Source organism: Corvus cornix, chromosome 1 (genome assembly GCF_000738735.6).
Source record: "Corvus cornix cornix isolate S_Up_H32 chromosome 1, ASM73873v5, whole genome shotgun sequence".
NCBI lineage: Eukaryota > Metazoa > Chordata > Aves > Passeriformes > Corvidae > Corvus > Corvus cornix.
In genome coordinates this window covers 5,780,400-5,792,656 of record NC_046332.1, presented here as the reverse complement: position 1 = coordinate 5,792,656, position 12,257 = coordinate 5,780,400, and the positions used below count along the sequence as shown (strand labels likewise).

The 12,257-nt window shown below is 39.6% G+C and overlaps 1 protein-coding gene across 3 annotated transcripts in view; it reads right to left on the bottom strand.

Moving 5' to 3' along the window:
* The window catches only part of POU1F1 (POU class 1 homeobox 1), a 101,661-nt gene extending 89,715 nt beyond the window's left edge, over nt 1–11,946 (bottom strand). The window contains exons 1-2 of one of the 3 annotated variants that reach the window (XR_005602491.1): nt 6,880–7,079; nt 5,850–5,920 (exon numbers count right to left, since the gene is read on the bottom strand). Coding sequence is in view for 1 of the 3 variants with exons in the window: in XM_020584663.2 (XP_020440252.1) it covers nt 5,859–5,920; nt 6,880–6,962 (145 nt within the window). In the remaining 2 variants the exon portion in view is untranslated. Of the gene's footprint in view, nt 1–5,849; nt 5,921–6,879; nt 7,080–11,829 lie in introns of those variants that run through there. The other 2 variants (XM_020584663.2, XM_019285943.3) reach the window with 2 other exon arrangements.
* Nucleotides 11,947–12,257: the final 311 nt, after the last annotated feature.

The window sequence follows — 12,257 nt, the reverse complement described above, 5'->3', positions numbered from 1 at the left end:
CCCAGTTACAAATTTAAATCCACACAATGCTATTTCTAGTAACCTAACTTTTCAGGCAGTGCTTTTATTCTTCTCCAAATGACTTCTTTCCGTTGTTCTTATGACATTTCAAAAAGGGGATCTGTAACCCGAAGAAGGTTTTATCGGGCAAACATGGGCTACTGCTGCAGTAGTCAAATCATGAATTCTTTCCCAGTTTTCCCTTTCATGTTACAAGACAAACATTGCTTTCACAAAGCTTTGGTAAATATTCCTGTACACAGAATGCAGTGTAAATGGTACTGTGCGTGTGCACTTTAACATAACCCAAAATGGAGCAAAACATGCATCCCCTGCTTCTCAGTTTATACTCTCATTAGTAGAACACTTTCTCCTCAAATTCAGTGAATCAACAAGTCATGTTTATTTAAAAACTAAGTTAAAAAAAAAATTTGAAATAAAGGGAATTGACCATTTCCATGTCTGAATGCTGCAGAAATGCCCCATTAGACACACCCTGAAACAATATAAAGAAGGAAGGAAGAGAAAAATTGAGTGAGTGTAAGCACAGCAGGGCAAAAAGTACAGGAAATGAATAGGACTTAAGGGAGACAGTTTGCCAGAATAAAGCTGCTAAGCCACATTGCTGAGATCACAAACCTGGCCCTAGAAAATGCCTTGGATCGGCCATTTGAGTGTCTACCACATTAATACTGAAATTCATCAACATTACACATCACCTAAGAACACATCATCTATCGCTTCAGATCTGCCATGAATTTGTTCTTTTACTACTAAAGTTGGCAAGAAAAGTTTCTGTCAGAAAAGCCAGAATCTAACCAGCAGTACAAACTAGTACTGCTAGTCCCCTGCCCACAGCGCAAAAATCTACCGAACACAACTTTTTCTTAGAAACTGGGCTTACACAATCAAGCAATTCAATGAAAAAATGACAGTGAACAACCCCCCAAATCATTCTTGAAAGTATCTTTCACTTTGCATGTCCTCAAAAGCAAAATTTCTTTTCCGTTTCCTGAGAGGGCATTGAGTACCAGCCTCACCATCTTTTGAAAGGATTTCAGAAATTTCCGTGTAGAGGTCAAAAATTCTGAAATATTCAGAGTACATTTAAAGGCTCAAAACATTATTCCTTGACTGTTTACCACATCAAGATGCCTTTGACATTACAGCCGCTGCCACCTTTGAAAAACTTGCACCTTCTGCATTTTCCTGGGGGAAAGAACTGCATGATCTCGGTGTTGGTCCAGCCCTTGGTGGGTCATAGAAAATTTTCTGCTCCAGCAAGACAATTCTCATGAGCATCTCCATGCCACATATGTGACCCCATCTCCAGCTCTTAACAATTAACTTAATTAGAAGGAATACCCAAGAAAATGTCCTAGCCCAGGCACTTCCTAAAAGCTGCCAGCACCTTTCCATGATTCACAGGCAGAGGAGAGTGTGTGCCTCACGTGCCCAAGCCTCTCCAGGGAAGTGTGAGGAGCACCTAATAAGCAAGAACTGAAATAAGGTTCTGTGAGAATGATTAATACTTTTGCCCATTGTTCAATTTTATTGGAAGCTTGGGACAAGGATGTCGTAAAATTCACAGGAAATGTACTGAATAATGAGGATGCTCTTTTTTCCCCCCCCCTTCTTCTCCCTCTGGAATAACAATCACCCTATGATGTGCTCATCTCCTTCCCTTCTGCTCTGAGCCTCCTGCCCCTACTCCCCACTCCTCCCTCATTATGTGCCACAGAAAAGAGAAACTGGATGATATATTCCCTATTATATTTGGATATCTGACCAGCAGAACTGATGAACACTTTTCAGCTCTAAAATTGTTCCAAAACTAAAAGCAAAATCTTTAGTTTCAACAATTTTGGCATAAAATCAAATTAATGAATTTAAACAGAAAGCTTCAGCCTTTGATAAAAATTCATTCAGAATTTCAATAACTATCAAAATTCTCTCCTCGTGCTCTGGGCATCTTTCATGAGCTTTCATAAATTAATTTTTTTTTTTTACTACTTGAGGTTATTTTTGAATAAATATCCAAATATTTTGATCTGCTGCACTGTGAGAATTGTATGAGGTAAAATGTACAAACAGAATAAACTGTGGAAGAAAAACTTTCCAGACAAACTACAACTTTGGACATCCATTCTTTTGGAAATAATCCAGATTTATGATAATTTATACAATGTTACTTAATAAGATTTACAGTAGTAAAGGCACTAGATAAAAAAGAAATCTGTGGATTTTTCTAAATTCAGCTGAATCTTCTGAGATCTGGATTTTAATTTTTTTAAACAACTTTAATACTTTAGATCACAACATGTGCAGATACATTTTGCTCTTTTTTACCAAGATGGCTATAATGTTCATACTTCAGCCTGGAACTTTATTTATATTCCTCTGGGTTCAGTCTAATGAAAATGACAGCAACGACCAAGTAAAAAAAAGTAAAAAACTCAAACACAAAACAACCCCAGAAAGACTAAAATTCATTCAAAGTATTGGAGTCAGACTTTGATATCTTCACTGAGCAGTGAATTAAGCAGTAAACATTCTCACAATACGTCAGAAACATTACTCAGTGAAAGTACAAGATGTGGGCTAAGTGACACTTTCTAATTTGCTAAAATGATTAGTGATGAGAACTCAATTATTTCTGTATTTGTGGAGCTAAGTGATAGAGTAATGCCACTTTCTTTCATTATCAGTGCAAAATAAAGGTCATCAGCTGGTTACAAAGATCAAAACCTACAGGACACTATTACATGAGCTCCCAGAAAATCCTGGTCATCTATATTCATCTCTGAACTTTGCCTGCACACACTGCATGGATGAATATTACTGTCTTAGACAGACAAACAGCAGCAGCTCAACACGGTCAGCAGTTTTGTGTTTCATTACCAAACAAAACATCTTGCCAGCAAAGTGATTTCATTAGCATATTCAAACCACTGGCTGGCTCAGTCTGAAGGTCATTTAAAATTCCTTGAAATATGAGATAAAATTTTAATTCTTAAATCTCACGTAACATTTAAAATGCATTATTCTTTAGGAAAGTATCTCATAACTCTTGCTGAAAATTTAATCCTCACAACTCAATTAATCATCACCAAGCAGTGTTAAAACTGAAAAGTGCACCTTCTCAGGAGAAGAATAATCATCATGGTAGAGGCATGATTTTTGCCCTTCAGTGTCTCCTGTCATCTAAAGATCTCATTGTTATCCCCAAAAGTATTGCTTGAACATTCTGGGTGAGGAAACCATGTGTTAAGTAGCTTGCCCAAGAAAATATGAAATCAGAGGACAGCCTGGGGATAGCAGCCAGACCTATCCATGACATTTTGATCAGAGCTTCACTTATAAAACTGTACAGCTTTTAAATATATTCCTGTGCCAGGGGGAGAAGTCTGAAATCTCTCACTAGGCTGAAATAAGAACTCTCACTAGGCTGAAATAAGAACTCAGATACTCCACTTGCACTTTCTGGAGTGTGTCCACAGGCAAAGGACCATGTGAGTCCCGTGTTCAGAATTCAGAAGCCACTGTCCAAGATCTGAGCTGATTCAGTCTCCATGCAAGTTGACAGCTGAGAGATCATTCTCTCCTTTCAAATACAAATGAGAATGGGGGTTAGGGAGAGAGGGCTTTCTGACTCTTTTAAAGGTGAGAAGTAAAATTATATCATTTGTATATGCACCTCTCTTAAAATATTGTTCAGGTAAAAGATGAAAAAAGAGCACTTCATAGAGAAAAACACAACTCAAATGATAGTGATGGAGCAATTGTTATATACAATTTGCGTGGGTGTAGAAGAATTACTTGCTCTTTGAAAACATGCAGATGTTTTCATTTCTCCCCAAGGCAAATATTTTAATGCTTCTCCTTGGAACTGTGTCTACAGCTCTTTCACGACATCACTGCTCTGCTAAATCCCTTTGAAGAGCCCAGCCACACAGACACCATAGTAAGATGCAGGAAAAAGAGGGCTTTGAAATTTCCTTTTAAATCCCAGTGCTGCACTTGAGTCTGACCTCATACACATTTAACATAAGGCTGAAAGCGTCTCTTCATCAGCAAGTGTTCTGACCTGAAGGAGTAGATATTTAAATACAACACCATGCCATTTTCCAGGTGTTAAAACAAAAAAAAAAGCACAACTCAAATACGTACACGGGAGGGGGAAAACAGAAGAGGGGGAGCCCTTCTGTTCTTTACATAGACTCACTCCAGGGAAATGAAATCCTAAGTTTAACTCAACAGCATTTAGACCTTTGAAACCCCTCTTTCTTCTCACACAGGGAGAGCAGCAGTAGCTATGGGTAAGGAGCCTGATTCTCAGCATGGCTCAATCATGAGTGACTCCTGCTTTGTGCCATACTTGAAGCTGCCCTGCCATGGTGGTGGTGCAGGAGGAAGGCCACCACATCAGGGAGAGAGAGGCACAGTGGGGCAATTTTCAGCTGCCCCAGGGCAGCCAGGAAGCATCAGCATGACACACAGCCACCCAGGAACTCTGACATTTCATCTGTGACGTGCAGCAGCCACATTACTTACCGGGAATTCCCTTTTGGAGAGGGAGTTTTTTCCCCTTCCAGAGCAGTCAAGCACTCCCCAGCTTGTTCCTCAGTGCCTGAAGCTGCCCCTTAAGGAATGGATGCTTCCAGGCAATGCCCCTTTCCTTCACCTTCCAGACCATGACCATCTCGGGACCGCACAGCATCTCAGTAGTTGGGCTTTTAATAAGGTTTCTAGCAGGACATCCTTGCAAGAGATGCTTTAAGTCAGGGGACTCCCAGAGTACAGAGCACAACACACAAAACCCAGGGACTTTAAATATGATTTTTCTCTGTGCACTCCTTCCTACATGGGCAAGGATTTCACCAGAGTGAAATTCTGCTGCCTGCCTTTGCAGCCTCCCCTGGCAGGGGAAGGAAAGGGAGCACAACTGACCACCACTCCCTACCCCTTTTACACCATTTATCAGGATATTGCAGAGGATGAGAAGAAATAAAGGAGTAATTCCGAGGAAAACATAAGCCAACGCTTGCCGTAACTTAAGACTTAACACAAATAACATCCTTTGTAAGTCACTGTCAAACTCTTGTGTTTCTTTCACAAGAGTACTAATTATCCATGTGTGATGCTGAATAACAAGTCAGCAACACAGAGGATTCTGTGCAGATTACGTGTTCTAAAAGGGTTATACACAGGAAAATACTGACTTTTCCTAACCGCATACCTGGACCAAGGCTGTGCAGATACGGGAATAAAAGGAACTCCTCATCCACATAACGCTGCTAAGGAAGAATTCCAAGAGAATCCCCCTCCCCATTCACCCTCAGATCAGTATGAATGAGTATTTTCAGAAGCAAAGGGGAAGCAAGCATAGGGACATGATTTCTAAACAGCATCTCTGAGTTTGTTATGGTCTCAAGGTTTATGCTGATAATGGTGCCACAATCCCACCACTACGCTATGAAATGTATTTGCAGGTTTGGACTTCAACAGACCAAGTGAAGAATGATAAATAACAAACTGAAAATTTAAAAAAAAAAAGAAGAAAGCAAAATGGCCACTTTTACAATCCCTCCTGTAACACAACCCATCATAAACCACAAGAAAATCCTGAAGCCAGGCATCTATATGAAACATATTACCCTGCAAAATGTAATTCAGCTGAGTGCATCTTCACAAAACTCCTTAGATGAACAAACAGACACAGAAAATTTTCTCTTTTCTGTTTTTACCTTATTAATTCTCTGTTGTTTTCTCCTCTTTTCAGATATTGTTTTCCCCCCAATTTGGAACTGGCTATAATTCCCTTTTCCAAGCTCCCTCCAACTACTCACTTGACTCACCCACATGGTGCAAAGTCACATGCACTGGCGGACACCACATTTTTCCTGCTGTCCAGTAAAATCTACAGGTTGAACAAAAATATACAACATATTAAATAAAAGGTTGGCATGTCTGAAAGAAAGTCAGTAACAGCACAGTGTTTTCAGAGATTAGGCATAGTCTAACCTGTTTATATTTAACTAGAAGTGAATTTGGGTGGTGTATTACTGTATCGTCAAGGGAAATACGAAAGTACTGAAAAACCCAGTATATCCCCTGCCACAAAACTCTAGTAAAGGAAAAAACCACCACTATTTTCTCTGCCACTTAGCATTTATTAGAAGCAGATCAAAGTAATACCCGCATATTTCAATTACTTTTATTTGACACTAGTTTTATAAAATATACATGGAATTTTTCCAGAACTTCCCTTTGGATTTTCTCAGACTGACTAAATATCTACGTTTTCCACAGGAGAGAGGTTTTATTAGACTGAAAAAACACCAGCTTTCCAATTCCAGGCCTGTTGGAGCTGTTTAAAATATCTGGTGAACTACCTGACTGCTCCTTTGCAGAGAGCACGCAGGTGTTTGCCTCCCTCTTTGCACCCCAAACATGGGAGCAAAAGGAACATGAAATCAGATCTCCCTTCTCTATTTCAGAGAACATGGTGACTTTTAAAAATGTCTGGGGGGAAAAACACCCCAAAACATACTTGATTTTCTTAATATTCCCATGCTGATATGATTCACAGCTATTGGTATTTACTCTGCTTTTACAATTTTAATGCAGACCTTCAGCCGAGCAACCTGCATGATGAATTAAGTCCTTACAATTAAGTCCAACTCCTGCCCTTTCGTGACTGTTCTATGCCAGCCAGAAACAAATTATCTCTGAGTCCCCAAAGGATTTAACAGAGATTAACAATGCTAATTCTCTTTAACAGAGAAAGATAACTAAGAAATAAGGAATTAGAGAAAAAACACACATTTCTACCAAAGCCTATGATAACTTCTCATCTCCACACAGCAAACACAGTACCTGAACAGAAGATATCCACAAAGCCATCTCTTAATCTCTTTCTTAATCCAACACTCAGCCTCATCTTCATGTTTGCAAAACATAACCACTTGTTCTTTTTCCCCTCAAACTGTTGAAATCCTGTCCATATCACCTACAGAATATTCTTCTAAATGAATAGCAAGATGTATTCCCAATAGCAAGCCATTTTTCAAGAGGCAACAAACTTTATATAGAGAATAAATAAATTTATAAAATGAATACTTCATATCTAAAGAGAGAACTAATTGATATTACTAAGTGCCTCCACCTGTCAGAGGATTTTATTAATAGCTTCGCTTTAAATAATCATTCTTAGCTAAAGATTGCTTATTTAATTTTCAGTGTTTGGTCAATGGTTAAAAATTATATAAACCACCAGATTATCACACGGGGTTGTGTTTGTTTCAAAAATATCCCCTTTGTAGTGGAAGATACCAGAGTGATAAAGGAGTTATATGCTGACACAAAATTATTTGTCATAGAAAAGGGAGGCAAGATGCCATTTTAGTGTGAGCTTGGATTTACACACGTCAAAAATCCAGAGAGAATTTCCATGTTCTTACATTAAATTACATGCTAAAAAAAAAAAAAAAAAGACTACTAATCTAGAAGAAGTTGTGGTAGCATGCTTTGCTCTCACTGCCAGCTCTCAGAAGGCAACTTCTGCAAGATCAGTATTTTTCTATAATCAAAAATCATCTTTTAAATGTAGGAAATCCATGGGGAAAAGGGCAAAAGCTTGCAACACTCATTTTTTTAATATACAAATGCATACACACAATTTACAGCTTTGCTTTGGACAGAGGGATAGAGCTGATTTGTGTGCTTATATTACACTTACAGCTGAAACACAGAAGCTGCTCAATATCTGTACAGCTTCCTTCAAAACAGAGATAGCTTTTAGTTCTATGAAAGGATACTCTGAACTAATAGTTCCACAGTTTTCACCAATATTAGCAATTTTGAGTAAAGCTGAAGAAACAAAAATATTATTTAAAAAATGGCATAGTGGAAGCCATAAAATAAAAATCCTTGGACACATTTTGGTCACATCAGTAAGCACAGAATGTGAGAAGCGTGCCCTGATACCAGTGTATGTTAGGTCAGGGTAACTGGTACAGGTTATAAATATCCCTTTGCCATGCAAGGTTCTTTACTGTTCATCTACCGATGCAAATTAAATCTGGGTAATATTAATATTTGAAATAATAGTTATTCCACTACTGTGAAGAGGAAAATACTATTAAAACCTTCAATTTTGAAAGTTTGCCACCTTTTTGTGTTCTCTGGTAGTGAGAGCTATTGCATCCTTTAAATAGGATGCCTCAAAATGTGCTTCAAAAATGCGCAAGAGTTAAGGTTCAGTGTGATATCTAAGTATAATCTTTGAATAAAGTTCACTGAGGAATAAAATTTATTTATGCAATGTACAAATTTTTTTAGCAACTGCTTCAACACAACGATCACAAAATTAAACTTACTTAGTACCCACCTACTTCTAGTTTTCTAATGTAAACCACAGATTAATTTAAACTCCCTCTCAGCTCCTCAGAAACACTCTTCCCCACACTAAATTTTTTAAGATTTTTTTTTTTTTAATGGACTACTTACAAACATGATGATGATTAACACCACCACGATGGTCAATGCAAAAAAAAAAGGTGCTGAAATACTGAAATACTGCAGGGCAAAGACCACCTCTAGAAAAAGCATGGACCTATGAACATACGTGACAGACAAACTTTCATATCAAATAACTAGGAAAAAAATTGGAATTTGGGGTTAAATGAAATAAACTGAAAGGTTAGTAAAAATAATTGCTTGGTGGTTTTTTCTTACTAATTGAAAAATAGAGGAGCAACAAATCTATTTCAAAATTCATCTTTCATTAAAAGAAGTAGCTGGTAGCATTCAGTATGTCTTGAATGACGGACTTTACAACACGCTGCATTCTGTCTAAAGAAAAAAATTAACATAAAAGTGAATCAGATGTTACAAAGACACTGATTATGAGAAGTTGTGTGCTTGTGCACACACTCACACAAACCTCTGCATTTCCACAGCATTGGCTTGAATTTTTGGCACATCAGAAATCAAAAGTAATGGTTCTTTGTGTCAGCAGGCATTTTGTATCTCTATTCAAACTAAAGCAGAGTGGATAAATTAATGCTCTCATAGACAATCCAAGGTCCAAGTCTATGTAGGTTTCACCTTGTTTTTTCCACAGAGGGCCAGAAAAATTGCCCCACAGAGATTTTAGGTGTTCATTTGCACCATTATTCCTTTCACTTAACAACAATAGGGGATAAAATAATTCACCAAGGTTTTAGTGATCAAATTCAGTCAGATACCATAAAATCTAATTATATATGTATTTCATTATCTTCTTATTTAATTGTATGTCAACTTCAGGCAGAAGCAACAAATTCTTTGTGCTGTACCAGCACCCCATGACCCCACAACTTGAGGAATTGGTACCCAAGAGTTGGTACAAGCTTCTCTTCAGAACTGAGGTTAGGATTCACAAAATAATGGTAGTCAGAAATAGAGACTGAGATCACCCAGCTGTTGATCTCTTGCTTTAGCAAGTGTCCCATACCTCTTGTTTCCCACCATCACACACAAGCTGCTCTGTCTGAGCACACCTCAGCACACCTCTCCTTCATGACATGCAGGTCAAGTTCATAGAAAGTAAGAGTTTTAGGCCTTCAGTGCTAATTGTTTAGGTTCACAGAGGTGCCTCATCTGCATTCAGAGAAGGAAAAAAAGATTTGCCTTCCCTTCCACCCTTAAAGCAGAGGTGAGAATGCACAACATCCTCGTTAAAAAAATACCAAAATGTCCTGTCTTCAGGGTAACTTTTCTGATGTATTAATAGGTCAACTTGAATTGTTTACCACAGATCTACAAGTTACAGGCAAATCAAAGCATTTATCTGCTCTAGCCTAGGCACACACCTTATCTGCAAAGCTGAAACTCAAAATGTGGGTACCTCAAAATTAAGGATGCGTTCACCTAATCACTTCAGAAAAAACATTTTCTGGAGAAGGCACAAACACGCATGCATGCTTCCAAGGGTACGTTAAAAGACACCTCTCCTTACTCCCCATTTTGAGCATGGAGAAAAATAGACACAATTGAAAAGACGCTTTTTTTGTTAGTTTCAATAAGCTTTTTAAAAGATGATCAAAGCCATTTTCCCTTGGTCTTCTTTCGTAAAAGTGGAATTGGTGAAAGTGTCCAGAAAAATTCATCTGAGACTCCCACGAAGCATGAAAAATTTGATCCTGAGTTGTCAAAGCCAAGCAATTATAGAACAGCAAACAACAGACAAAGGCCAGGGCAGTCTTAACAACAGGTTATAGCTCAACATATTTTTTGCATGAATAGGCTTTCAAAAGTCTTAACAAAAAGAAGAAAGACATTCAAATGCCTTTAAAGAACAGCTAAAAGCCAAGGAATCACCTGCCCCTTCTCCAGTGTCCACACCTCAACAGGGAAGGTGGGGAGAGAAGCAGAAAATAATTCTTTTACCAACTGGAGGGAGAGACAAAAAAAAAATCCAAACCAAACTAAAAAAAACCCACAAAACCAAAACAAACAGACAAAAAGAGACAGAGGGGACCTTCTGTGCTCCCTGTCCTTATACCCATGCACAAAGGAGGGAAAACTGGACCCCTTGCAGAACAGTCCCATGAGCCCATATCCACAGTCCAACTGAATCCACCTGAAAATTAATTCCGAGCTGTTTAGGATCAAAAGAGAGGAATGGCAAATGGAATGGAGCAGGACCAGAGAGCACAGATTTCAGGGCCTTCAGTAAAACCACCCTGCTATGCCAAGTCCCCCTTCAAGCACCTGCCCTGCAGATCCTCACACCTCACATTAAGAACGTCTCAGACCTTGCCTATACCCTGGCTCCCCTTCCCAGGTTATCAAATCTCTGCTCAAGCAGCAGATGGCACACACTCCACAGGGTGTTACACCAGGAACTGCCAGGAGACAGCTGGTAATGACTGTGCTGCGCCAAAGTCCATGTTATGCAGAAGACAATGAGATTAGTTCCTGAGGCAGGCTGGCAGTGACCAGTGCAGAGCTGTCACACACCCCACACCTTTTGGAGCAGAGAGCATTTCCTCACGCCTCTGGAGCTATTCACCTCTGAATTTGAACAGATATGAGCTTTAAATGCCACATGGTGCATGAGATCTTCAAGGCAGCAGAGGTGGAGCAGGGACATGTGCAAGGACAGGGGCTGCAGCAGTGCTATTAGTGTGACAACTTGCAAATCACCAGAGTTTGTGCGTTTGGGTTTGAGACAGAAACATCACCGCCTGTTAGGGGGTCACGCTTAACTCCAGGAGGAATTCCAGAGCACCTACCTCTGCCTGTCACCTTAGTCACGCCCTGGAAAATGTCACATTGAAAAACTGACAAATGAACAAGAATAAAGACCAAATAAAGGCTGTGGATTATAAGATTTCTTTGCATGCTGACTTCAACTCTGGGCACAAAAAACACTGCTCTTTTCATCCCGACCAGCTTTTGAAATGCATTTCTGGATGAGCTCTCCAAAGCTGCTGTAAGCCAATTGAAAACCTGGAGTTTTAATGGGATTGCTGAATTCAGGCCTTTCAGGTCCCTTTGAAAAACCAATTGTTAAAGTGGCTAAAAAACCTGCAATAAACTGGAACTGAGCCTTGGCACTTTATAAAACTTAAGCGTTGCTCTTTGAATATTTGGCGATTTGCATAAACCGTAAATAAACCAGCAGCAAACCTGGAAGGGTTTCCAGCCACTGGGAGCTGGCAGAAGGGGTTTTACCCCTCGTGTGCCGACACAAAGAAGCCCGGAGGCCAACGCTGGAACCCCTCTGGAAGGCGGCACTCAGTGCCCAGCACACAATGAAAAAGGGGGAGAGCTCCTCACCAAAAGGGGCTGGATCTTCCTGTCACTGTTCAGCAGGCACGCAGGCGAAGGCGAAGAAGTAAAGAGAGGGGACTCTCCGTCTGTGTTCCACGCAGGCTTACTCCCGTAAAAAGACAGGGACGAAGAGGCCCATTGGGGGGAGGGTCCAGGAATCTTATACTGAGTACAAGATAGGCGGGGAAAGGGATCTCAGCCAACGGGATAGGGACAAGCAGGTGGGATTGACAGAAAGGGAACCAATGGGAACAACACATAGGAGGGACTCAGGGAAGGATCCAATGGAGCGTCGAGGAACAAAGAACTCTCTAGAACTACTACATATTAAAGAAGGAAAATGACTATACGTAACTTCATACATAAAACAAGACGACAAAATATTAACCAATCAGGGGAAAACATGCAAAAGAACAAAACAAGGGAATCATGGG